A 26,442-nucleotide genomic window follows, 5' to 3' on the forward strand; every position below is an offset into this window, starting at 1 on the left:
GTTAGCAGCTTATGTCTCTTATAGTAGGTTAGAAAAATATAGTTAACGTTTGCGGGCAACTACTCCATGTAAATGTATCTGCTGCATATATTGAAATAACCATTTGCATATGAGATCAGAGTCTTAATGGATATTAAAGGGATCTTTTCACGCTTTGGTAAATTGACAAAATTGAAAAAAGTTGTTTCAGATTCGCAAATTTTCGTTTTAGTTATGATATTTTGAGGAAACAGTAATACTGAACAATTACCGTGCTCTAATATAGCCATTATATGCATCTTTTGACGATTTTAAAACCTAAAAATTATAAAGCGTTGCAACGCGAAACGATTGAATAATTTGGAGAGTTCTGTTTTTGTCGTTAAATTTTGTGCAACTACGAAGATTGCTTATATAAGGTATAAAATACGTCAAATTTGTGTACACGGCGGAATAGCTCAGTAGGCTTAAGCGTTTTTACTTCAGGACTCTGGCAGGACTCCAGGGGTCACTGGTTCGAAACCTGCTCCGGGCAATGTTCTTTTCCTTTTTTAATTTTATTATTGATTTTTTACTGGAGCTTTTACGATCCAATGTTTACATTTATCAATATAAAGCATTTAATGAATAAGTTAAAAAAATGCCAAAATCTGTGAAAAGGCCCCTTTAATTGACAGTTGACACAGAACTGCGACCACTGTGATATTATGGGCATCTAACAGTTTATAGGTGTCTATCGCAACCGTTGTTTATTTTTGGTGTTTTCACTTCATGAACACTTATATTTGTTAATGCAGCATCAACATACTAAAACAATATCCCAGAAAGAGAAAAATAATGCATTTGAATATAAACCGTACTTTGGTTTGACAACTGATCATGCATGTACGATGTGAACCTAAATTTAGTTTTAGTGCAGATTCGTTCATACGACACAAAGGCACAATTTTGTTTTACAGATCATTTCGGCTTAGAGGACTGGGTGAGTCATGTAAAATATCGAATATAAAATATATTTTAAATAAACAACTGGTAGCAAGATGAGTGCAGATCAGTAACCACATTTAAACTTACTCTTTTGACCTGTTAATTCTTTCAACCTCAATTCAACAGTGAAAAATGCTAATAATATCACTTTAAACAGATTGTGAATACATACGGTTTAACACTTTTGTGAGTTCAGTTAAGGTGTACGTGCAACGAACATATTATCTCTCTTACATCTAGAACTATTAAATTGAAACGTGTCATTATGAAAACAAGTATGCGAGCAGAGGGCCAGATAAGATGCGTATTTGCGTAAAATACGCATGACAAAAAAGAAAATACGCATGACATAAAATTTTGATGAGTAAAAAAAACTCCTTACTAAATTCGGATAACGCATCGTGTGCAATTTCAATGCGTATTAACCGTTAATACATGCATATAAATTCATGTAAACATGACTGATTTCCGTCATTGTGTTCACACCGGTAAAAACGTAGTGACATCACCATCTATGTATAGAATGTGGTTCCCGACCTAATTTACTCCTCAGTAAGAACATTGTGTCACACCGGTCTTGACAATAACGTAGTGACGTCACCATCTATGTATAGAATGCAGTAAGAACGGTATCATTTCATGTGTGCCCAATTTAAAGGTCGATGTTTATACAACGGGCTCCCCGCTGCATTGTTTAGCATCGATATACGCTTATGGCAAAAACATTTGACATCACATTCGATAAAATCCGAATCGCCCAACTTCAAGCATATAATTGTTGCTATCAGTTGATCTCTTGTGTGGCACTATGGAAAACACTTTTACCTTCAAGCACCTTTTTAAATGACGCCAAAATACACATATAATAAGCAAGTTTTGTGGGCCAAGCTTAAAAGATTTTGATCGTGGCTGTAAAGTGTGTGCTAAACAGTGGCTTGCCAAATCAAGACGGAAAAAGAGATTAATGGCTGCTTATAAGCCAAGGGCAAAAAAAAATCAGAAAAAAATGTTAAATAAAACAAAAGTGATTGCTTTATTGTGTACAAACTGCTTGTTCTAGCGAGTTAACATTACATGTACAATTTATATTTAATTCTGATCCTTTGAACATAAATACTCCTTAAAATTATTGGATTTTGATTTTTACTCATCAATAAAAAATTTCATGAGTGAAATACCCCTCGGCTGAAAAAATTACCTGGAGCTCTGTATGCGAGGCCAAAGAGAAATGCCAATAACTATAGCTTGCAATAAAGCTGAATTATTCCTTTATAACTTAGGAAATTAGGAAACTGTTAGCGCGCAACAACTATCTCTCGCTTGCATGTAGATTTGGAATGAAGTTGCATTTGGTGCCACTTGGGTCAAGGTAACTGTTGCTGTAAATATAGAGATGTTTGTGTTCAGAAAACTCAGTATGGATGTAGATGTTGTGCTGCAATATAGTGTGTGTGAGTAGGTTACATTTTGATTTAGCGCGGTATTTGACATGTGGCCACTAGAGGTAAGGTCACTGTCACGAATTACAAAAAAGTTTGTAACCTCAATAACGTTAGTTTGGATGGAGGAATTTTCTGAAATTGTGGGTGCATGTAGCTTACATGCAGACGTGTGTTGGGGCCATTGGGATCCATGTCATTATTAAAATATATGAAGCCATTGCCACTCAGTAACTTGAGTTTGGATGGAGATGTTGTGCTGTAATTTTGTTTATTCGTTGCTAACATGCACACCTAATATGTTGGGATTGCATTTGGGGCCAGTTGTGTAAAGTAACTGTTACTTAAAATTGTCAGTAACTCTAGTATTGAGGGAGTTATTGTGTTGTTATTTGCTTGTTTAGGTACGCTATGTGCAAAGTTTATTAACCTCCCCTTAATTAATTGGTCATAATTTAATAATATAATTTCTTGGCTTGGTTACATATCTGGTTTTTATTTAAACATTTGTGTTTGTTAGTTTACATATACTGTAAAACTGCTTCAGATATTCAGATATTCAGATATTCAACATCATATGATGACAGACAGAAAACGCATTATGCTATCAAGATTAAGAAGACGTGAATTTCGTTATATAATGATATGAATTGCTTCGCACTTAAATAAATTTGGCACTTGTATTTCTTAAAAGACATCAAATATAAAGCCTTATGTTGATAAAATAGTACGATGTCAAGTGTCCGGGAGGGCTTAGCATGTTGGCTTATATACTGGATGGAGCAAGGTCTTTAACAAGTATCTATAAAGTTTAAATGTATTAAAATATCTTACTTAAATACAGTAATTAGTTGCATTTTATATTTTAAATGATGTAGAAAACACACCCTGCAAAGACACAGGGTCAAGTTCTAGCAAACAACACACCAGTTTGCCATAGATAGCGTTTGTATTCTTTGAAATTCCTTCCATGCTGGATCAATTATGCCAACATGACCTATGAATAACATCTTAAATTTGTCAAATGTTGAAAGGTGACAACAATCTTGGACAAAGGGTGGTTGAGGTGGGAGTGGGAGTAATTCAGGTGCTAAATATGTTATGTAATTGGACTGGAGACTTAAGACCTTGTGTCATAGGACAGGAAACTTAAGACCTTGTGTCATTTGACAGGAAACTTAAGACCTTGTGCCATTTGACAGGAAACTTAGACCTTGTGTCATTGGACTGGAAACGTAAGACCAAGGTCATTGAACTGAAAATTTGAATGATATGTTGTGGACTGGACTCTAAGAACACAGTCATAACTCATGAAAGATAAAACAGCATAAAATATGTGTAAAGGGCATGTTCAGAAATATAATAAGATTGGTCATAAGGCAAAAGAAATAGAACAAGAGCTGTCAAAAGACAGCACGCTCTACTATTCAAGTGCTTGACAGTATAACGTAAGCCATCATGAAGAAATTGTTCATATTCAATAAGGTCAAGGTAATATAGTCATATTCTAACTGGAAGAGGACCATAATTGAAGCATATTGAACGCTTATGTTTTAAAGAAGTTGTACTTTTTAAACGATTCTGAGTTCAGGTATATTTTCCAAAATCTATTGAACATTTGTAAAGACATAAAACAAGCTAATAAGATTTTATTTAAAGTTTAATAGCAATAGCTTGTGTGGGATAGTACTTCCTTCAAAAATAAAATAAATAAATATTTGGGTTTTTTTTACCATGTTTAGATTGTGGTCATGTTGGTAAAGAAGTATGCAAAATATAAAAGCAATATGTCAAGGGAAATAGAAAATATTTAAGGTGGTAAGCAAACTTTAACATTCAAACGCTCACGCTAACACTCACGCTAACGCCGATGCCAGGGTGAGTAGGATAGCTCCACTATATGTTTAATATATATAAGTTGAGCTAAAAAACGTAGTAATTGGACAGTGAAATTAGAACATAAGTTGTAGAATATAAAAGCTATGTTAATCAACTAAAAAAAACAAAACAGAAAATCAATGAAGAAAAATTAAAAGTAACATTAGTATAATATTGTTTTGAAATATTTATCTCACCATTAAGTATTTCAACAGCCGAATGGTTTTATGAATACAAATATACAGATATTTAGGAACAATTTACCAGTATATGAAAACATGGATACAAAATAATGAATCATATTCAACATCACAAGTTATCAACTTCACAGCAGCAAAAAAGACTTAACATATTGCATAAGTACCGTCATTAATATGTAGAATTACATTTAATTTTAAAATACAATAACTCTTTCAACAAATATACTCTGAACAACATAACTCGGGGGAAAATGAGGTACTGATTGTATTTGAAATTAAATAGAAAAGAACATAGATGTTTTTCGCAGAATAAAAAACATTTCACACTAAATGCAATATATGTGAGCCTTGCTCTGGGAAAACAGGACATTATGAGTCGCATTCTGAGAAAACTGGGCTTAATGCATTTGCGTAAAGTGTCGTCCCAGATTAGCCTGTGCAGTTCGCACAGGCTAATCAGGGACAACACTTTGCGCCTAAATTGGATTTTTGCTAAGAGACTTCATTTAAACGAAAAATGTCATAAAAGCGGAAAGTGTCGTCCCTGATTAGTCTATGCGGATTGCACAGTCTAATCTGGGACGACACTTTACGCACATGCATTATGCCCAGTTTTTCTCAGAACACGACTCATATGCTTAAACTATCATTACAGATTAGCCTGGGCAGACCACTCAGGCTAATCAGGGATAACTCTTTCCACCTAAACAGGGTTGTTCTTAAGACCATGACACCCTTTCAACAGTCTTGTCTATTATTAGTCTGTTTGGATTGCACAGGCTTATCGGAGACTTTACTTCATAAACATGCATCAAGCCCTGTTTTCCCAAAGCGCAGTTATTTTAAAATATCCAGAAATGACTTCACCTTAAGTAAATAATCAACACCAACAAGTCTATTCTATGATAATAATAAGGTTTCTGATTACCATGTTGATATATCATATATACATGATTTCAATGGACTAGTATTGTTTTTCTCGAAGCAACTGTTTCCTAAGATCATATGACCCTAACCCAACATCATTTTTCAGGATGTGTTTGCATGTTTGTTGGACACATGACAACATTCAGAGTTCTGTTTCCAGGAACAAGTTCCATCATCATACAGCTCCTGAAAATGATCAACAAGAACATGGGTTCTAAAAAACCAATCCATCATTAATGTATATGCTATCTGTAATAATTTCACTGCTTTGCATCTAATTCTCATCATATTGGTAATGAAACATTTGGCACATCACTGTTTACCTCAAACCAATGTATATCATTATTGTAAAGACTGGGTTGACCCTTAATGAGCGTGTATGGCAGTCAATCTTGGAAGGCATAGGTTCTGCTGGGTACAATAAGAGCAGTGAGCGATTTCAGAAGTATCCAAAGAAATTGCTAATAATCAATGTATGTTTGGCATGCAGTGACAGCCATTAAAAATGTGTGTCAATAGTAAGCAATAGAATAACAGTGAAGGAAAAAATATCGTGAAAAGTTAGATGAAAAAGACTTGCATGCCAGGAACTAACTGTCAAGTTAATTCTCAGACTATGCAGAATGATAGAGACTCCAAGAGGCAGGTGTTTATAAGACATAAAATATGCAGTTATTATATGCAATATCAATTTGAAATCGGGCTTTATAAGTCTTTTAAAGACCATCTCTTTATCTTAATTTAATTTTAAAATGCTCTTTTTAAGTTCATTCTTGACAGCATGACTGACAAATACTTCCACCAATACAAGACATTATGATGAATGTAAAGTGTTATAACTTCCTCAGTTTCTTAATTATAGCTACTGTATTTTGACATTTTATCATTACATATTACAAATATTATAGTGCAGTATGTAAAAATATGCTTTCTCCATTTTCCTCATTTGTGTTTGCTTTCCAGAAATTGGTTAAACATCTCAACATTACTATTGGCGGATATGCTCAGAAAGTAAATGTAGAAGAACAGTTGTGAAGATTTAAGGAACAGCACATATCAGATACAACTAAAATTATGTACACATAATTTTATATAATCAATGCTGAATGCGTAAGAGCAAATTAGTTTGATTTGATATTATTTCAGTCATAGAAACATCTGTGGTCATTTTTGACGATGCTGCTTCAGTGAAGCAGCTCGTTTAAGTTATCATACCATGAACAAATTCTTCACAATGGCGACCTATGTAAAAGACCGAGCCAGTCCGATTGAGTTAGCTAAATTTTCTCAATTGGCATACCTTGCCGATTATCAGTGATAAAGGTAAAGGTAGCTTGGTTTCCGTCCTCTTTCAAATTTATCGAGAGGTTCGGGACAAAAATCAGACATGAAACTGCCAGGTGGCACTTCAAAGGCTGTGACGCTGGGAAAACTCCAAATGTAGTTATTTTTAGACTTGATCGACAATGTTACCCGCCTCCCAGTTTCGCTGAATGGGTCAAGTTCCCCAATGGTACTACTTCCCGTACCCCCAAATTTTTTTTCATACCCAAATTTTCGTACCCACATACACAATTCTGGTGATGTAGATAAACTTAAATTGATGCTTTTATATCCATCCTCTTCAAAAGCATCGTCACACCAGTACTGTCAGTACTTTGATTCTGTGTGATCCTTCTATTACATAACATTTTGGATATCATTTGACCATATGATACTGAACGTGCTCTCAACATGCTCGAGATGTATCCAAAAACCATTGGCTTTCTCCAGTAATAGCACTTAAAAGAGTGTTTCTATAAGGCTTTCGATGCAAACAAATGGGATTAAACTAAACAAACTCAATGGAAGTTTTTAATAAGACTACTGCTTGTTGAGTACCTTCTTCCATATGGGGACAGTGGCCTTGAGTTTGTTGATGCCATACTCTACAGCAGCCAGGGATTCACTTCGATGTGGAGAGGACACCAGGATAGCAACACTCGCCTCCATCACTGGTACCACCCTGAAAGAGAGTGAAACCACTCACATGCACACTGGTTACATTAGACCTTCTTCCACTTACACATCAACAAAAGATTTGGATTGAAAAGATAGAAAAAGGACCGATCCGCAACAATTACCCCAGAGCTGATTAGTTTGATGTTATAAGTCCTGTTTTTGTATTCTTCTATATTTTATAGGCAATATGGCTATTGTGGCATTGCCTTACATAAAAAACAAAACAAGGCAAGTGGTTGTTGAAAAGAACTTATTACCTCATCATGTTTCTGGAGTTAAAGTATTCCTACAAATGTTAAAGGGGAACAAGAGCACAGCATAGCGGGTGCCAACGCTCGGCTGTGGGTCCAGTTATGAATAAATTAAAGCTTGTCAGAAGTGACCTTGACCTTTGACCTAGTGACCCAAAAATGGGTGTGACATGTAGAACTCATCAAGGTGCATCTACATATGAAGTTTCAAAGTTGTATGTGGAAGCACTTTGATTTTAGAACCTATGTTAAGGTTTCAGCACGACGCAGACGGCAGACGCCAAACATGGAGCTGGCTATGACAATACCTCAGGTTTTCTCAGAAAACAGCCGAGCTAATAATTAATGTTTATAAGTATCCAATCAGATGTATGTATTATTTATGTCTGTAATCCTTTGGATATTCATTCACGGTATAAAGCTGTAGTTCATTATCTGATGAAGTGGAAGCAAAGAAAATACCAGTAAAACCAAAACTGATACAGAAATCCAAGGCCATAGATCAGAAATTGCCCTTTGAATGTTAAAATTACAGTTCAAATTATAAAAATTGAATAGTATTGCTCTTCATTCCTTGTTGTATTACTGATGGCAAAATAAATTCATTTCTGGAAAGTGTACATACAAATGAATTGCTGAAATATACTATTCAATACTTATATGAAAATATAATGCCTATCTTGTTAACATTATGTTTTTAGATTTGACACTGCCCTCCATTTTGACAACTAAACCTGAGAAAATCAAGATTTTTTATAATATCTGAATCCATTAATGAAATATTCATTTTTGAATTAAAAAAAAATGAAATTAACAATGAAATTCCTATACAATTTCGTTAAGATATAAATATGATTAAAACCATTTAGCAAACATATCAAATGTAAAGTGATACCCAATTCTGTGGACAATGGCAATGTTTTCGACGCTCCACTGTTCCCGGATTTCTGCACATATTTTCTGCATTTCTTTGCGGGCCATTGGTTCATATGCCTCATACTCCAGCTGTATGACATTCTTGCCTTGGAAGTTGTCCCTGGTTGTGCCTAAAAACAAAACCCAGAAGTATAAATTAAACAAGGGACAAAATTGTCACAAAACCAGATTTTCAATTTGAAAAAAAAAGTCTGATAAAGGCAGACAACTCAAACTGAACTAATTGTTCATAGTTACCCCTCTTGTTTCAAAATAAATCTATTTTTAGTCGTGGTGACCTTGACCGTTGAGATATTGATGTAATTCTTAAGTGCGACACACTGTCCAATGATGGTGAACAAATGTGCCAAATTATTTTAAAATCTCACAATGAATGACATAGTTATTGCCCGGACAAGCAAATTTATGGCCATTTTTGACCTTTGAACTCAAAGTGTGACCTTGACCTTGGAGATATTGACATAATTCTTTCGCGTGACACACCGTTTAATGATAGTGAACAAGTGTGCCAAATGATTTTAAAATCTCACAATGAACGACAAAGTTATGGCCTGGACAAGCTTGTTCCGCCCGCCCACCGACATTCGCCAATTTAATAACCAGTTTTTTCCTTCGAATGACATGGTTATATATCTATTGAGAAAATTATTTATGTTTCAGTAGACTGTTGTTTTAAATCATGAGTGATCGTATTTTTTCATGCAACATTCACCTTATCAGGAGGTGACTGTTCAAATTTAACTCTATTCAGTCAATATGGCAAAGTTTATTAGGTTAGTAAGTATTCATGCACAGGATAAGATAATGAGACAGTACTAAATTCAAACCACCTCTACTTACCCAATATTTCCAACAATATAAACATTGCCACTGTAATCTAATGTTAAGAAGTATCATAGATTCCAAAATACATAGTTAATCTACTCATGGCATTCAACTATTTATAATAGTAAGGTAGTATTTGAAGTAGTTTACATAGTACATGTATTAATGAGTTAACGCTCATAAAAGGAAAAGGAATCATTGATGGAAATCAATGGAAAAAAGTTTCAATTGAAAGAAACCAAGTAAGAATGTGTACCAAGAAACATGGATATGGCCCCACATTTTGGTGAAGACACTAGCTGTGTGAGGTGGTCCACAGAGATCGGTTCTGTTGTTACATCAACCGAGTCCATCTAAATATTAAATGGCATAAAGATAATGTCACACAAGAAACTCCTGGCAAACCATTTGTATGATTTTACTATGAGCGTTCTTAGAACACCGTGCTTAATGCATGAGAAACAACACTTTCTGCCTTTATGGATTTTTTTTATTGAAGGATGTCTCTTCTTAACAAAAATCCTGATAGGGGGAAAAGTGTCATCTGTGATTAAGCTGTGTGGACTGCACATGCTAATCTCGGACATTTTACACACATGCATTAAGCCCAGTTTTCCCAGAACCAGTCTCAAATAATCTAAAACAGTTTTAGTTTAGGATACAATATCTTATTATATTAAGGTGATTTACTTATCACCAAAAATGTTAAAGCAGCTGTCTTTTGTTTGATAATTTGTATAATAAAACAAGCAGGGACATTGACACAGAGTTATTATGTGCATTTTCTATACTGAACTCAGCTGTCACCTCAATCATTATTCTCCTTTCTAACTTTACTCAACAGGATATCTCACAGCTAAAAGGGCCATTTTTATAAAGGAATACAGATAATATGCCAGAAGTCCTAAATTTTATATATGTATTAGCTGTGATTGTAAAAAAAGATCTTATTATATTATTAGAATATGTCAACAAAAATCTATTCAGAGAATCAGAAAGTAACTTGGGCATTATATATTGAATTACCGGTAATATGTGCAATAATTAATATAAAAGTTACCAAAGTTTTTTCACTAATGCTGGATAAGCCTCTTAGTCAGAATTTCGGGAGAATCATATTGTTATTATTGCTTTTTGAGGAAAATCTTTCAATAAAGGCTTCCGTAGTGAAATGTAATTTTTAATACTGTGTTGTATAAGTTAAGATTTAGGGGAAGACTGTATGATTTGAAAGAATAATTATGAGGGAATAAGGCCTGATTAAGACTACAACTAAAGACGGAAAATGTGCCCCAAGTTACCTCTATCCTCCACTGATTGGGGGTATGACAGCAACAGTATCGCCGGACTTCAGTGAAACAATCTCCTCACTATTGATATCTACATAGTCCTCATTTATCGACAACAGCAGACTCCCCGACAAAATTTGTAGACTGGAAACAGCAAAAATATTATATGAGTCAACCAGGGATGGAAATTAGTGATTGCCCGTGAGCCCGGGGCAAGTAGATTTTAGCCTGGGCTACTTAAATTCAAAAGTTGGTAGTCCAGCCGGGCAACTAGATTTTTTAAGCTTGAAACATTCAAGTACAATAAGATTCTTAACATTTAATAAAATTGGCGACTGTTTATTAATAATTTTAATAATATTTATCCAAGGAAATTATTCAACTGACTATTAAGACATTATACACAGAAAGTGTGTAATGTAAACAATTTTGTTCAGTTATCATGTACATTGTACTGGGCTCGTTAGTGTTAAGCTGGGCAACCAAAATAGTACAGATGGTTGCCCATACGGGCAACCAATTGTAAGACGTTAGTTTCCATACCTGTCAACTAGATATTTTATGGTAAATATAAAATTATTTACAACAACAAATATATTATAACATTACACATAATTTACAGTAAATAAAAAAAAATATATTATAACAGTTGATGAGATTTTAATGCAATGAATCTTATGGCCATTCGTACCCGGATCTATAAATTATTGATAGATAGATCTCTGCTGAGTTTACAAAGACGCTCTAATACACAGAACGGGAATAAATAATTATTTACTTTTTAAATTTTTTTTTTTTGGGGGGGGGTAATTTTCAATTTAATGAATAATGGTTTTAAAAGATAATACAAGCTAGTCAACAAAGCCTAATTATTTATTTTAATTAACACTGTCAACATACAATTATTTTATATTACATTTTAACAAGAGATTGTTTGTCAGACACACAATGCCCCCTAATGCGCAGCTTTGAATTTTTGTTTACCTTTGACCTTGAAGGCTGACCTTGACCTTTCACCACTCAAAATGTGCAGCTCCATGATATACACATGCATGCCAAATATCAAGTTGCTATCATCAATATTGCAAAAGTTATGACCAAGGTTAAAGTTTGGGTTAAAGTTTTGGGACACACACACAGACACAAGTATACAATGACAGACAGGCCAAAAACAATATACCCCCAATCGTTCGATCCGGGGGCATAACAAGAAAACACTGCAATAAACTATGTTTAGTATTTACCTGTTGTGTTTTGAAATAATGCTTTGTAAGAGATCAGTGGGTCGTACATCAGATTTAACTTCCAATTCTGATGATTTATTTCCAACAAGTTCACGACTCTTTGCAAAAAACAAAACTGTGATCTACAAAAAAGCATATCCAAATAAAATTTAATGATTCTGTACACAGCAAAACATAGTTTAACATAATAAGCCAACGTGTGAGCATTTTGAATGAACATTTTTGTCTTACATTAATGTAGAGCTAGTAGTTTGTTGCAAATTGTATGAAATGTATGCATTCCTGAAAGAGAAGTGTCTTGAATGTTGTTATACAGTTTATTTACAGTATTTATTGCTCTAATATAGTTAAAGACATTGCAACACATGTATTTCTTGTATATATTTTATATGGTATAAAAAGCATTTTTGTAAAAGGTCCTTGTGTTTTGACACAAACAATTCATTTTCTAGTTATTTGATGAAAAAAGACTTCTTCAACAAAATAAAACCTGTGTTTGTGAAACACAATGCCCACTACTGGGCTCTGGACTGAATACCCACAGCAGCTATTTTAGAGAAAGTTGCACTTACACTTCATCTTTAAGTCATGTAGTCGGACTCACACACTCCAAATCAGCTAAATATTTTTAGGAGTTTCGTATTTTTTTCAGGAAAACGGTTATTATAGAGAACATTCTGAAGTCCAAGGTCCAATACTCTCCAAAAATTAAAGGACCAGAACAAAACTAACAATTCATCTGTAAGTGATAAAGGTAGACTCACATACACAAAATCAGCCCAATGTGTGAGTATGAAAGTTTTGCATAAAAAAATCCGCAAAAGGGTTTTTAAAGAGAAAATTTATGTTTCCTGATGCCCATTACTTGGCCGAAAAACAATGTCCTGAAATGAAACTCACGCTTAATCTGTACGTCATGTAGGTAGACACATATACTAAAAATGATCTCAATATCTGAAAGCATTGCGTAAAAAAACTCTGGAAATTGGAATGCTGGATGGACAGACAGACTGACAGACAGTGCGACTGCTATATCATGCCACCCTACCAGTGGCATAAAAAGTATATATCCCCACGCTTTTTGAAAAACGTGGGGATTATGGTTATCTCCGCCGTCTGTCTGTCTGTCTGTCTTTCTGTCTGTCCGTCCTGGCCACTACACTACGCGACCCGTGATTTTTGCCGCGATTCTCGCATCACCGCAATCGATGCAGCGTGACAAATTGTGGTGATTCCGAGCGACAAGAAAATTTGGGTGATGTCTCGGCGACCGTCGCGCGATGTATCTCGCTGTTACGCATTCAGCGCGAATCACCGCAAATCACCGCGAACCGCCGTGGTTCACCTTTTTAAGAGATTTACAGTAAGGGTTACACTACATTACATGTACATGTAACATATATGTATACACTTACATTATACATTGCAATAATAAAGCTTTTGTTGTTGTTGTATGCAATGGGCATATTACATAAAATACTCCCGTTCCGACATGAACGTGATGAAGTTATGTCGGAAGCTTTAACGGCTCCAAATTAATATAACAACGCAGAAGAATGATCATGCAATAATTATTAAACATAACATGTAAACATTATTTAACTAATTGCATTAGCAGAATGTTTATTAAAACTTACAATCAATTATATTCCAGGCCCGAATACACTACCACTGTTCAAATTCCATATTGTTGCAATATACATGTAGCGTAGCACTGTGTAAATTGAAAGTTGCATAGTGTTTCGTCATTGGTCGGTTATAAATACCTTGTTTCTCTACATGGTATTTGATTTCGACGAAACTAATAATTTGGTAATTTACGATAAATATGATATAAGTTTTCCATTTAAACCCTGATCTTACCGTGTGTGTTAATTGACGTTATTAATTATGTTAATACTTATTTTTGCATTTCATTAAGAATTATAACGTGTAGCCCTTTTGTTAACAGTGCTTAGCAAAATATTCGCGCCTTAAGACACGGGAAATTGTTTAAGTAACGCTTTCATTTAAAGGTTAAATGTAATCGGTAGATTATTTGGACTAAAATATGCTATACTTATTTATTTTCTGTTTCAGGCTCCAATGCAGATAACTCGTGTTACTTGCGTTACTTTCCGAGCGTTGTACATACATTCACAATGCTTGATAATCCGGAAATCGGAAATACATTACTGTTCTATTTTTAAGTACATGTTATTATGACATCGTGGTAAATAATTTGTTGTTATTACATCATTGCCTATATATTAAAGCCGTTAAACATTGTGTTTGTTTTGCTGAAAAAAAAACACGAGTATATCAACGTAGCACTTAGCGTTTGCAGAGTTCAATAAATTATGATGATGTATAATGCACATGCATTTATCTGGGTTTTCAGCCAAAAACAAAAAACCCTCAACATTTGATTATTTAGTGTGTACTGTCCAGCGGGTGATAGTGTTTGTTCAAGTGTCTAATTGGCACTCTTTGTACGTGTTCAAACTGTTAAAAGATGTGACAATCACAGAAACAACAGGATGGCGCTGCCAATTAAGTGCGATAATGGATCAAATGGCATTGACAAAAAATAACAGTTTGGATATATTTTTCGGCGTTTACTCAGATGGTCTCTCACAACAAAAAAACTATACAAGTCAAAGGTATTATGTTTTACTTCTATCAGTAACGATACCGATAGGGCGTGTTTGATTTGAATTGACTTTAAAAGAAATATCAAATTGTTGGCGATATAACTGTTTTAAAAATACCAAAGAAACATTTAACCGAAATCAACAGAATTCAATGTTCTCTGCGCTACGCAGTTTGTATAAAAAATCAATACTTGCACACTCGTATACCTTGACCTTGTACATTGCCGCATAATTTTCGCGCTCTTTTGTCGGGAAATATACATGTACATGATGACTATATTGAAAGCATTTGTAAACGTCGTGTTAACATTAAAACATCGGAAGTGTGTTTCGGATTATAAATTTTTATTCTCATTTGGGAATTTAACGGAACATTTATACTTATGGTATATTTGTTTTGAATTGTATATTAATTTGTTACAACGCTTTACGTGTGAAAAAAATGTTTTGATAATATTATGCATTAATAGCACAATTTCCAGGAGGAAAACGATTTTTACATGAAGGCGTATGACGCAATAAAACGTTTTTTTGTAAGATCGTATTGTATCAATCTAAATTTAAATACGCTCGTCCAATGAAAGCTGTGTCCCACATTATGCACTGTACTCTATACACTTCTGAAAAATGGCGTAGTCATATGGTTGTTTTAATGAAATTCTCAAACATATTTACCGACATAAATGTTCAAGATTATTTTTTTGATGTTGGATTATCGGATAATTGTGAACATTAGAAGCGTTATGTACAGGTATAAAGTTATCGATACGATTCGGTTTCTATGCATGAATTGGCGAGTCATCGTTGTCACTGCGATCACGGCGAATTGCGGCGAATCGCAGTGAATCACCACAACATTGAGGGGATTTAGCACGAAGATTATCTTGCTCTCGCGCGACGTCGGAGTGACGAGTCACGTGAAATCGCGGTGATTTTCCACCCAAAAAGCAAAATGCCCGCCTTGACTTCGCAAATTAGGCAAAAATCACGGGTCGCGTAGTGTATCTCCTCCTACACTATTAGCACTAGAACCTTGAAACTTGCACACATGGTAGCTATGAGCATATGAGCGACCCTGCACTATTTAAAATTTTGATCTGACCCCTGGGTCAAAAATTATGGGGGTTGGGGTGGGGCAGGGTCAGAGATTTTTACTCATTTTTTTAGGTTATTTTACTATAATTTCTTCATTTCTACACCGATTGTCTTCAAATTGATACTGAACCTCTCTTATGACAATACGGTCAATCTAAACTATGCATGGCCTCATTACCAACCCTGGGGCGCCCCGCCCACATAGGCCACGCCCACCCAAAATTGCATTTTACTATAATTTCTTCATTTCTACACCAATTCACTTCAAATTGATACTGAACTTCTCTTATGACAATATGGTCAATCTCAGCTATGCATGGCCCCATTACCAACCCTGGGGCGCTCCACCCACATAGGCCACGCCCACCTAAAATTGCCTTTTACTATAATTTCTTCATTTCTACACCGATTCACTTCAAATTGATACTGAACCTCTCTTATGTCAATACGTTTTAATCTCAACTATGCATGGCCCCATTACCAACCCTGGGGGGCCCCACCCACATAGGCCACGCCCACCCAAAATTGCATTTAACTATTATTTCTTCATTTCTACACAGATTCACTTCAAATTGATACTAAACCTCTCTTATGACAATACAGTCAATCTCAACTCTGTATTGCCCCATTACCAACCCTGGGGCGCCCCGCCCACATAGGCCACACCCACCCAAAATTGCCTTTTAATATAATTTCTTCATTTCTACACCCATTTACTTCAAATTGATACTGAACCTCTCTTATGACAATACGGTCAATCTTTACTATGTATGGCCCCATTACCAACCCTGGGGCGCCCCGCCCACATAGGCCATGCCCACCCAAAAATGCCTTTTACTATATTTTTTTCATTTCTACACCGATTCACTTCCAATTGATACTGAACTTCTCTTATGACAATATGGTCAATCTAAAGAAACTTCAGCGTACAGTTTATATAGTATTGACATACCTGTATGCTGAAGCCAACCCCGTATCGAAAGTCAACCACAGTTGTAAGATATTTATGTCACGCTATAAATCAAAGAATGCTCATTTTCGTGGATACATTTCTACATATATTGGTGAATGAATATAAATTACTGCATCAAGGAATATTTAAGGTTCAAATGTTTCAAATGCATCTTACAATAGATGAAAATAACTCTCATCAGTCTGAAATTCACAATTTTGACGCCATTGTCGCTTTGTCACATGACGAGTTTTCATTTGGATGCTTTCAGATTGACCTTGACATTTTATGCTGAAATTGTAAACATTACTTTCGTTTTCTGAAATCCATTATTTGTGATTAACAACTTACGTCTGGTGGATTATAAGACTGACTTCAGTGTGAATCAGATAGTTTTAAATAATATTTACTTTGAGTTTGTATTTACACTACAATTTGTTTACAAAACAAGCCAGAATAATCTAAAATACCGTGAAATGTCATTCTGAATTTGAAAACGCTTGAGCACATGGTATGTTACTAAAAATAGAAATAACATCATCTGACCGTGAAATCTCGGGAGATTCGCATTTTAAGAAAGTCTGTCACATCACTGTTTATCTCGATATGTAGGAGCAGAATAGAAAAATTTTAAATGTTTAAGATAGTATTTTGTGAAAGAAAATATCAGTTAAATGTGAAAAATGACAATCTTTCCGATCAAGTGGTTGATTTGGGCCAATAACTGCATTTAAAAGCTGTTTTGGACCGGTCTTTGTTAATTGTCAACTTTTCTGAAATTTCTGGTTGACTTTCCTAATGAGGTTGGTCCATAACTATAAAGTCGCGCCAGTCAAAAAACATAAAAAGTGACATTTAAAGTTATGGTAGCCAGAACTAGGTCAATCTCAACTTTGCATGGCCCCATTATCAACCCTGGGGCGCCCCCGGGGCGGGGGGGGGGGGGGGTAACTTCATATATACGGGTATATAGGGGTGTGCCGATTTTATGAGGTGTGTTTATCTACTAAAATTATATCAGTATCAGTATCAAAATGGGTATGATAAATGTCATTCTTGTATATAAATGGGTATCCAAAAGTAAATTTCAGTAGCGGAAAAAAGATATAATAGCAAATTCAATAAGTATACTGTATTGATATGAAAGAGATCAAAATTCTAGTATGAAATGTGTCCTCTTTATCAAATTCTAGTATTTAAATGGGTCCAGTTGATCAAACTTCTTGTATTGAAATGGGTCCACTTTCTCAATGGTATCGTATACAAATGGGTATGCTTTTTCAAAAATCTTGTATCCCTGGGTCAAACATGCGGCGTGGGGATACGCGTCAGCCTCTGCCACGCCATTTCTAGTTGAATGATAATTTATAGCTAAAGAAACTTCAGCGTACAGTTTATATAGTATTGACAGACCTGTACGCTGAAGCTAACCCCGTATCGAAAGTCAACCAGAGTCGTAACATATTTATGTCACGCTATAAATCAAAGAAAGCTCATTTTCTTGGATACATTTCTACATATATTGGTGAATGAATATAAATCACTGCATCGAGGAATATTTTAAGGTTCAAATGTTTCAAATGCATCTTACAATAGATGAAAATAACTCTCATCAGTCTGAAATTCACAATTTTGACGCCATTGTCGCTTTGTCACGTGACGAGTTTTCATTTGGATACTTTCGGATAAACCTTGACATTTTATGCTGAAATTGTAAACATTACTTTCGTTTTCTGAAATCTATTATTTGTGATAAACAACTTACGTCTAGTGAATTGTAAGACTGATTTCATTGTGAATCAGGTAGTTTTATATAATATTTACTTTGACTTTGTATTGACACTACAATTTGTTTACAAAATAAGCCAGAATAATTAAAATACCGGGAAATGTCATTCTGAATTTGAAAACACTTGAGCACATGGTTTGTTACTAAAAATAGAAATAACGTCATATGACCGTGAAATCTCGGGAGATTCGCATTTCAAGAAAGTCTGTCACATCGCTGTTTTTCTCGATATGTAAGAGCAGAATAGATACATTTTAAATGTTTAAGATAGTATTTTGTGAAAGAATATATCAGTTAAATGTGAAAAATGTCAATCTTTCCAATCAAGTGGTTGATTTGGGCCAACAACTGCATTTAAAAGCTGTTTTGGACCGGTCTTTGTTAACTGTCAACTTTTCGGGAATTTCTGGTTGACTTTCCTAATGGGGTTGGTCCATAACTATAAAGTCGCGCCAGTCAAAAATCATAAAAAGCGACATTTAAAGTTATGGAAGCCAGAACTAGATAATTTACAATGTAATTGATACAATAAAAAAAGTTAAATTATAATTATGAGTTGTTATCTGACCTAATTGAGTATGGTATAATTTATGTTAAATTATAATCATGAGTTGTTATCTGACCTAATTTAGTATGGTATAATTTATCTAGAACATCTATCCGAAATAAATATTATCCGAATAGTGTACTAAAATATTCGTAAACATATCTCCTCACAGTAAGATAAAGATTGTGGGGCTCATACAACGTCCCAGGCTAAGAAATTTAATGAAAAATGAAAATGTATGACTTCACCATATAAAGACACTAAATGTACACCTTCTAACATAAAATACAATTCTACCTTAACAAGTTCACCCATCCGGATGTTGATAACGCTGGTGTATCGCGCGTGCGCATTGATCGCTAGTAGAAGTTCGATTAGGTGGGGAAATTTAAAAACATCTCACTAACCCGTAAGGTCAGTAGTTTCAATAAAACTATGGTTTAATAAGCTGTATAAACATTAAAAAGTTTTATGAATTCGACTTAAAAGTCCAAAATTAGACAAAAATACGCACAGATGCTAAGACTGAGAGCAAAAACAGGCAACAGGCCATAAGTGTATTTTACCTCCATTTTCATAATGCACAAATTTCCTTTGCCAAAAAAATCCGTAACAAAATACATAAAACCTATTTTGCTCACTTTGTTTATATACAGCGTTCTATCGACACTGTATGTACACAGCCTCGTACTCGATTTTTAAATGCTTTTTAGGCAACGTAAAATAAAAAGTGTTTTACGGTACCTGGTTCATTATGCCTTTTTATTTAATGTACACATGTGGTTAGCGTGTGGCTATGATATTTATTAGAGAAAAAAAATCATTTTTAATGATAAATAATCAAATTATAACGTAAAACTTTTATGAAAAAAAAATTTCACTATCATAGGTATTTAACTCAAAATGACCCGAAAGCGAGGTGCATCGCTTTGAACAGCCATACCATCATCAGTTGTGCACGAACCCAGTCTTATTCAACGCAGAAATGAATATACTTTCTGGGAATGTACATATCTTGCCAGATTTCTGCAAATGCAAGGACATTTATTTCTGCGTTGCTTTATAAGACCGAGTTTGTGAACATCGCTGTACACTTGATGAAGTTATGCCTGTTTTCGGGTGATCTTGAGTGGGATACCTTATTATAATATATTATATATATTTATTTATTTGATAGTGATTTTTTTTCAGAAGGTTGATTTTTCGTTATATTTTTGATTATTTATCATTCAAAATGATGTTTTCACTAATAAACATCATAGCCACACGATAACTACCTGTGTTAATTTACAGGCCAATCCAACTCCATTGAAACATTAAATATTTCATTAAATTATGTTCTTTATAAATGTTCAATGTTCAGTTACATGTATTTTTTTTATTGTTTTCATGCATGTATAAAAAAATGTTTAGAAAACACACATTTCTACATTTGGCCTAATCAGCTGTTCTGGAGTAATGACGTCACATGTGTCATCCACGAACTTACATGAATTCAAAACGGCAGTATATACTGATGGATGGTGTTTGTTAACTTGAATTTGGAAGACAAGATTAAAATTGAATTTGATACTTTGTTATTATTCACACAGGTGAGGATATAATTTATGCTTAATTATATTAATTTGATCAAAATAAAAACATAATTACTTATAAAACTGTTCTATTTGTTATATCCACGAACTTACGATAGACCAGGATATATTTTTACTATGGCCTATGCCTATAGATTTGTGCGATCAATTAATCCTGAACATAAACGAATGCAAATCGTTCGACGAAAAAGTGTACTGATATATCCAATCTCCACGCAGAGTTGTCGTTCCATGCTCTCACATACAACCTCTGCCATCACAAGAAAATCCTACCAGATTCGGTAGGATGTTATTTTATTTTTTTAAGTATTATATTATGAAAAGGAATATTATTTTATTTTATATTTTGAAAATAGTGTATAAGTTTAGGTTCATAATAAAAAATTACTTTAATTAAAAAAATAAAAATAACTGTTGACAAATTTAAAAATAACCGTTGATACTGTAAGACGCCCACGTGGTTCGACTATTATGACTTAGTTGGTAATAACGGCAGGGAGTTTAGATCATTATACATATATGGCTCTTATTTTCCGGTTAAACATTAAACTCTTGTTTTAACAAAGGAAACAATTATACGGCACGTTCTTTTTCGGCATTGTTTTCTATGACGTTGTAACTGTAAGACGCGATTATTGTATCACGTGGCTCAGCTATCATCACGTGGTTGTGTATGATGGCAGGGATTAGATCCAGCTATGCTGGTTCCAGTCAAATCTCTGCGCGGAGGTTGTGATATATCATGATCCTAAATGCTTTACCCTATCTGCAATTGGGTGGCAAAAAAGAATGTACGGTCGATTTGTTTTACACTAAAGGTTACAACCAACTAGACATTTTCCAGAAACATTTGTTTGAAAAGTTCCTTCAATTCAATGAAAAAAAAACGCAACATTGTAGCGTTAATATGTATTGTATTTTCTATATAGTTGGAGGAAAAGCAACGAGGCGGTAGCGATTTTTCTTTCTTCGGTCGGCCTAAAACTTATAAGAACTCGGCCTTAAACCGGTTGTTTTCGGCTTCATGCTTATTCGGCCTCGGTCTTAAACCTGGATATATTTTACTCCATGGTTATTCGGACATGAATCAACGGGGCTTATTCTATTTGCCATGGGCGGACGGAAAGGTGTCTGTCAATATAAGTGTGCGTCTTGCGAGTAAATACGCCTTAAACCAAAAAACAAACATTGCTTTGGACAGGTATCAACATTGACCACGCACTTACTAGAGCTATGCGGTCTAGCATGAAGTAATGAAGACCACGTGTTTTTCTGATCAATGTATGCTCGTCAGTTGGCGAGTGTTTAGGCAACAATTATGTATAAATATACACAATTCATTGATCAGTAGTTAAATGATCAGCAGGATACCAATGAACTGGTACGGTATGCACTAATATCATTTTGTGTTATCAGCGAATTTTGCGTTATTAGTCCGAATGGCCTAGTTTTATCCAACTAATTTTAATAACTGCATAAGTTAATTTTCGTATAATGTAAGACCGTTCATTGGTACATTCCGATGTAATTTATGTTGTTGATGGGAGATAGCATTTTTTAAGACCTGTTAACACTGGTCCTGTCCATTTTGGAGCTGAATGCGATGCGGAGCTAGTTATAAAAAAAATACGTGTAATATCTGCCGTAAACATTTGTTAAGGAAACTTACCAACCATAAATAAAAAATAAATTCGGTCCGAGTTGTTGCCCTTGTATTACACCATGTGTTGAGTGTATATTTGCACCAGGAAATGAAATGAGTATGTGACATTGTCCAACAAAGGAATATACTTGATTTGTCATTCATTTTCGTTGTTCAATTTGTCACAGCCGGACTTGATGCGAAACTAACCAGATATCTTTCTAGCCCGACATGCTAACCACCCTCTATTTTTCATGACTCGTATATGCCTTTTAAGTATTTAACCCTTTTTAACGTTGCGTAAGCTATACAGATATAGGAAATTACCGTTGGTATTCTTTATTTGCTATAAATGTGTTAGGTACATTCAACTTGATTGTCTAGTTTGGCAACGTTAACTGTAGATTAAAAATTACCTGTTCACATATTGTCGAGATGACAATTTTCCAACTTTTTGTCACATATCAGTGCCGTACGCCTGAATTTTTTGGCGGGGGGGGGGGGGGGGCTGGAAAGAGGGGGTCTCCCCTTGTTTCTTTTTTTAAATTGAGCACTTTTCCATGTGAATTTTCATCCTTAAAAAACACTTATTTTGTCATATAAATTTATGGAATATAACAAGTGCTGTGAAATTCACACCCATGTTTAAAACATTAGATTTCAGAAATTTATGCTGTTTGATGAAGAAGGAAAGCAGGCTTCTTTATTAAGAAATGTATAATAAAGTATGACTGACATATAACCACAATAGTATTTTGTCATTGAATTAAATCCTCCTCTTGAGTTTCAAAGATAATTCCTAATAAAATGTTCATAATCTATTACACACTTTTACTGTCCCCATCATCAACACAGATAACCAATCAAAGCCGTCTACAACTGCGACATTAGATTGGACCTTGAAATTGTTTCATTAAAAATCGTTTTCCGGAGATCTTTTACGAACCATTTCTGATATTGCGCTAATTTTTGGTATATGAGTCATCGTACATGACCAAAAGATTAAGTCTGAAATTCGTTCCGGTCCATTGATATATGGCGAAGTTATTGACCTTTGACTTATTTTTTTTTCTGTAATAACTGTTTTCCGGATGTTTTTTACGCAATTTACTCCTTCAGACATTGAGCTATTTATTCCCCGGTAGGTTGGCATATAGCAGTCGGATTGTCCGTCTGGCCGACCGGCATTTCATTGTCCGGACTTTTTTCAAACGCTTTAATATATTGACCTGATATTTGGTGCGTAAGTCTACGTACTTGTACATGACTAAAAGATGAAGTTTGACTTTTGTTCCGCTTCATTGATTTCGGCGACGTTATGGGCCTTGCACTTTAACAAAGAAACTTGCCGGCTCAAATTAATGACATATATCACATTTTTAATTGCTTTCGACATCATTTTTGTTTTCCACAAGTTATTAACATAAGCAATTTTCAGACAAACAACCTCCTGTATCATTTACTTCCATTCGCTGCTTCTCTTTCCTTGGCCAATCAAAAGACGTATTACATCAACCATCGATAGATGAAGCATGCAGGATCACAAGGACCGATTTGGGATGTGTGTACAAGGTGATATTTGCCTAGGATCTTATCTCCACTGGCGAGTAAATTAGTACTAATCCCATTGCTTATCAGGGACGATAAAACACGTCTGCTCGTTTGTATTGAGGGAAAGTGTACCGTCGGCACTTTCATAAGAGAAAAATTACAGTAGGCCAATTATTAAAAAAAATCCTAACTTGAAAGCAAGCTTTGGGGCGGACCCCGGGGCCCAGGGCTTGCGTGTTGGCCTGCATATTCAAAATAATAAATGAATTTGATCAATCATGGAGCGAAACACCACTTATCACGTAGGCACTTACTGACTTATACAATCAAGTGGTCAATCGGATTTATTAGCATCTTTCACTTGAAACGACACTGGACCGAGACCGGATGTGAACAATCTTTTTATTTTACTCTAGTAATTTTAATTGATCTATTTAGTCCCGTGTTTAAAATCTATCACTTTAGGGCATAAAGTTAACAACTTTCATCAATCTTTCAACAAGTCCCTTTACAGGTCTCGATGACATATAACATGCGAAGTAAGTGATTCATACTTCTGAAAGACCAATGATTCATTACGATATCTTAAAAACAGACATTAATACTGTTTTCATTTTTATATCTATAAAATGTTAAGGAATAAATCGTAATCGCAAACTTAATCATTTATTTTTGAGTTAATACAAAGATCTTAGTGTTAGTCCGAATGTTCCTTCCCTTACGCTTCAAAACTGAATTGTTTAAACAATCAGCTGATTGAAAGCCGAATACGCATATTAATGGAACCTTGTAGAACATTTGCTTACCGATTTCAAACATGTCATGAACTATTAAATACCTGAAGAGGTTAATGTTAGATCGACGATTTTATTGCAATAATCCTTCTCTACGGTTGCTTATAATGCCTTCTGTAGGCTTGTTGAACGCTCCAATGCGCACCTATTGTCAAGCCACGCCGTTGATAAATATTATATTGTATTACAGAGTTTTAATGTCTATTGTAGATTCGTAATTAAAGTTAATTTTCGCGACGCAACTTTGAATTGGATACACAATTTGTCTGTTGAATGTTTTAATTTTAAAGATTATACAAACTATTTGGATCGGAATTTAAACAACAAAGTGCGGATTAATAATTTTTATTTTTTTAGAACTATACAGTTTGTGACAGTTAGATATCTGTACTTTCTACTCGGACATGTGATAACCTGGCTTAAAAGACGATAGGTAATTTGTTTATTTTATCTTTGCGATTGGGAAACTAGTCTGTCCGTATTTTTATATATATTGTGGTGATATTTTAATACAAATGCCATTCTGAAATTATTATTGTAGAAATGTTTATCGATATGCAAGAACGTCAAATACTAAGTTTTTTGTTCATTGTGGTTTTCGACGTTTTCAAAAGTATTTCGTTCATAAGAAAAACACGCCAAAAAAATCTCTAAATCAATAATATGGGATTAAAAGCCTTATACGCTTTCCTTTTCCAAAATCGCATTAAATCGACGAAGAGCATTATATGCCGCATGATATGAGATTTTGAATACACATGTTCGTTTCGTTGAGGTAATTAACAACAGAAGTGACATATACTAGTATTACAGAAATAAACAATTTCACATACCCACTTCTCGAGTATATTGTTCGTCTCGTTTGATGGGGACCCTTACCCAAACCACAAATTCCAAATAGGAGTTTCAAACCACATTGGCCAAATTACTTACGCAATTTTTTTGATTTTTTAATTGATTTGTTGGGTTTATATAAGCGTGAGGATCAAAATATTACTCAAATGCGGTATCAGTTGCTAAGCCCTTACGTTGACATTAAATTAGGCAAACAAAGATGCAGTAATGCTGATCGCAATATTCATGATGAACATTTCAAGTATCAGTATTATGCATTGAAAACTCAACATATGGTACCAAATACAAATTGACCAGTATCGTGCGAAAATTCGTCTCACGCAATAGGTGGACAGCTTAGCTTCAGACCAACCACACCATCCGCGCAGTCCGGTCAAGAGTTACCATGCCCGCTAATTAGACCACGAAACCTTTCATGACTTTATTGCGGAGACAGTACCTCTTGACGAGACTGCCTGCATGCGCAGGTTGGTCAGGAGTTATACTGGCCGCATATGCCATACGACCTATTTTCGCATAACATGGAACAATTTGAATAAATAATACGAAATTCAAGAATTTCGCATATAATGTTTAATAGCAAAGAAAATGTTGGAATGCTTTGTTTTGATATTTAAGACCGACAATATATCTATAGTTTATTTTTCCGTTTGAGATTTAGATTACGGGCAAGTCGGTAAAAACATCAATATTTTTTGCATCTAATTCTTCTTTTGAAGCCAGTATATCGTGTTGCTACTCTTTGTTTTACCTTTTACTAACAACTATCCCCGTATCTATGTCGACAGCAATACTCGAACACATGCGTACTACTTCTTTACCTCGGACTATCGCTGTTGAAAGCTCTGTTACTGTCCAAACAGTTTTAGTCCTTCCCGTTAGTGATTATTCCTTTACCAAATAATACCAATACAGAACCAATGTTTGCCTAACGGTTTTTCGTAAAGAAACGTCTATATATGCTTTACATGTCCGTGACGCATGGGTCGATGTAGATGTCAAAACATGTACATGTATGTATGTAATGACTTAT

General features: G+C 34.7%; 2 protein-coding genes across 3 annotated transcripts in view; one reads left to right on the top strand and one right to left on the bottom strand.

Annotated features, from left to right (window-relative positions):
• Positions 1-3,029: 3,029 nt before the first annotated feature.
• The window catches only part of LOC127879302 (molybdopterin synthase catalytic subunit-like), a 237,775-nt gene continuing 214,362 nt past the window's right edge, over positions 3,030-26,442 (bottom strand). Inside the window, exons 1-7 of one of the 2 annotated variants that reach the window (XM_052426080.1) lie at positions 19,270-19,399; positions 11,957-12,078; positions 10,725-10,856; positions 9,680-9,776; positions 8,558-8,708; positions 7,292-7,415; positions 3,030-5,596 (exon numbers count right to left, since the gene is read on the bottom strand). In XM_052426080.1, the coding sequence (XP_052282040.1) occupies positions 5,513-5,596; positions 7,292-7,415; positions 8,558-8,708; positions 9,680-9,776 (456 nt within the window). In that variant the 5' untranslated portion in view covers positions 10,725-10,856; positions 11,957-12,078; positions 19,270-19,399 and the 3' untranslated portion in view covers positions 3,030-5,512. Of the gene's footprint in view, positions 5,597-7,291; positions 7,416-8,557; positions 8,709-9,679; positions 9,777-10,724; positions 10,857-11,956; positions 12,079-19,269; positions 19,400-26,442 lie in introns of those variants that run through there. The other variant, XM_052426081.1, reaches the window with a different exon arrangement.
• LOC127879286 (sodium channel protein 1 brain-like) overlaps positions 19,337-26,442 on the top strand; it is a 118,166-nt gene continuing 111,060 nt past the window's right edge. The window contains exon 1 of the mRNA XM_052426049.1: positions 19,337-19,386. The gene's annotated coding sequence lies outside the window, so the exon portion shown is untranslated. The remainder of the gene's footprint in view (positions 19,387-26,442) is intronic.

This window comes from Dreissena polymorpha, chromosome 4 (genome assembly GCF_020536995.1).
Source record: "Dreissena polymorpha isolate Duluth1 chromosome 4, UMN_Dpol_1.0, whole genome shotgun sequence".
NCBI lineage: Eukaryota > Metazoa > Mollusca > Bivalvia > Myida > Dreissenidae > Dreissena > Dreissena polymorpha.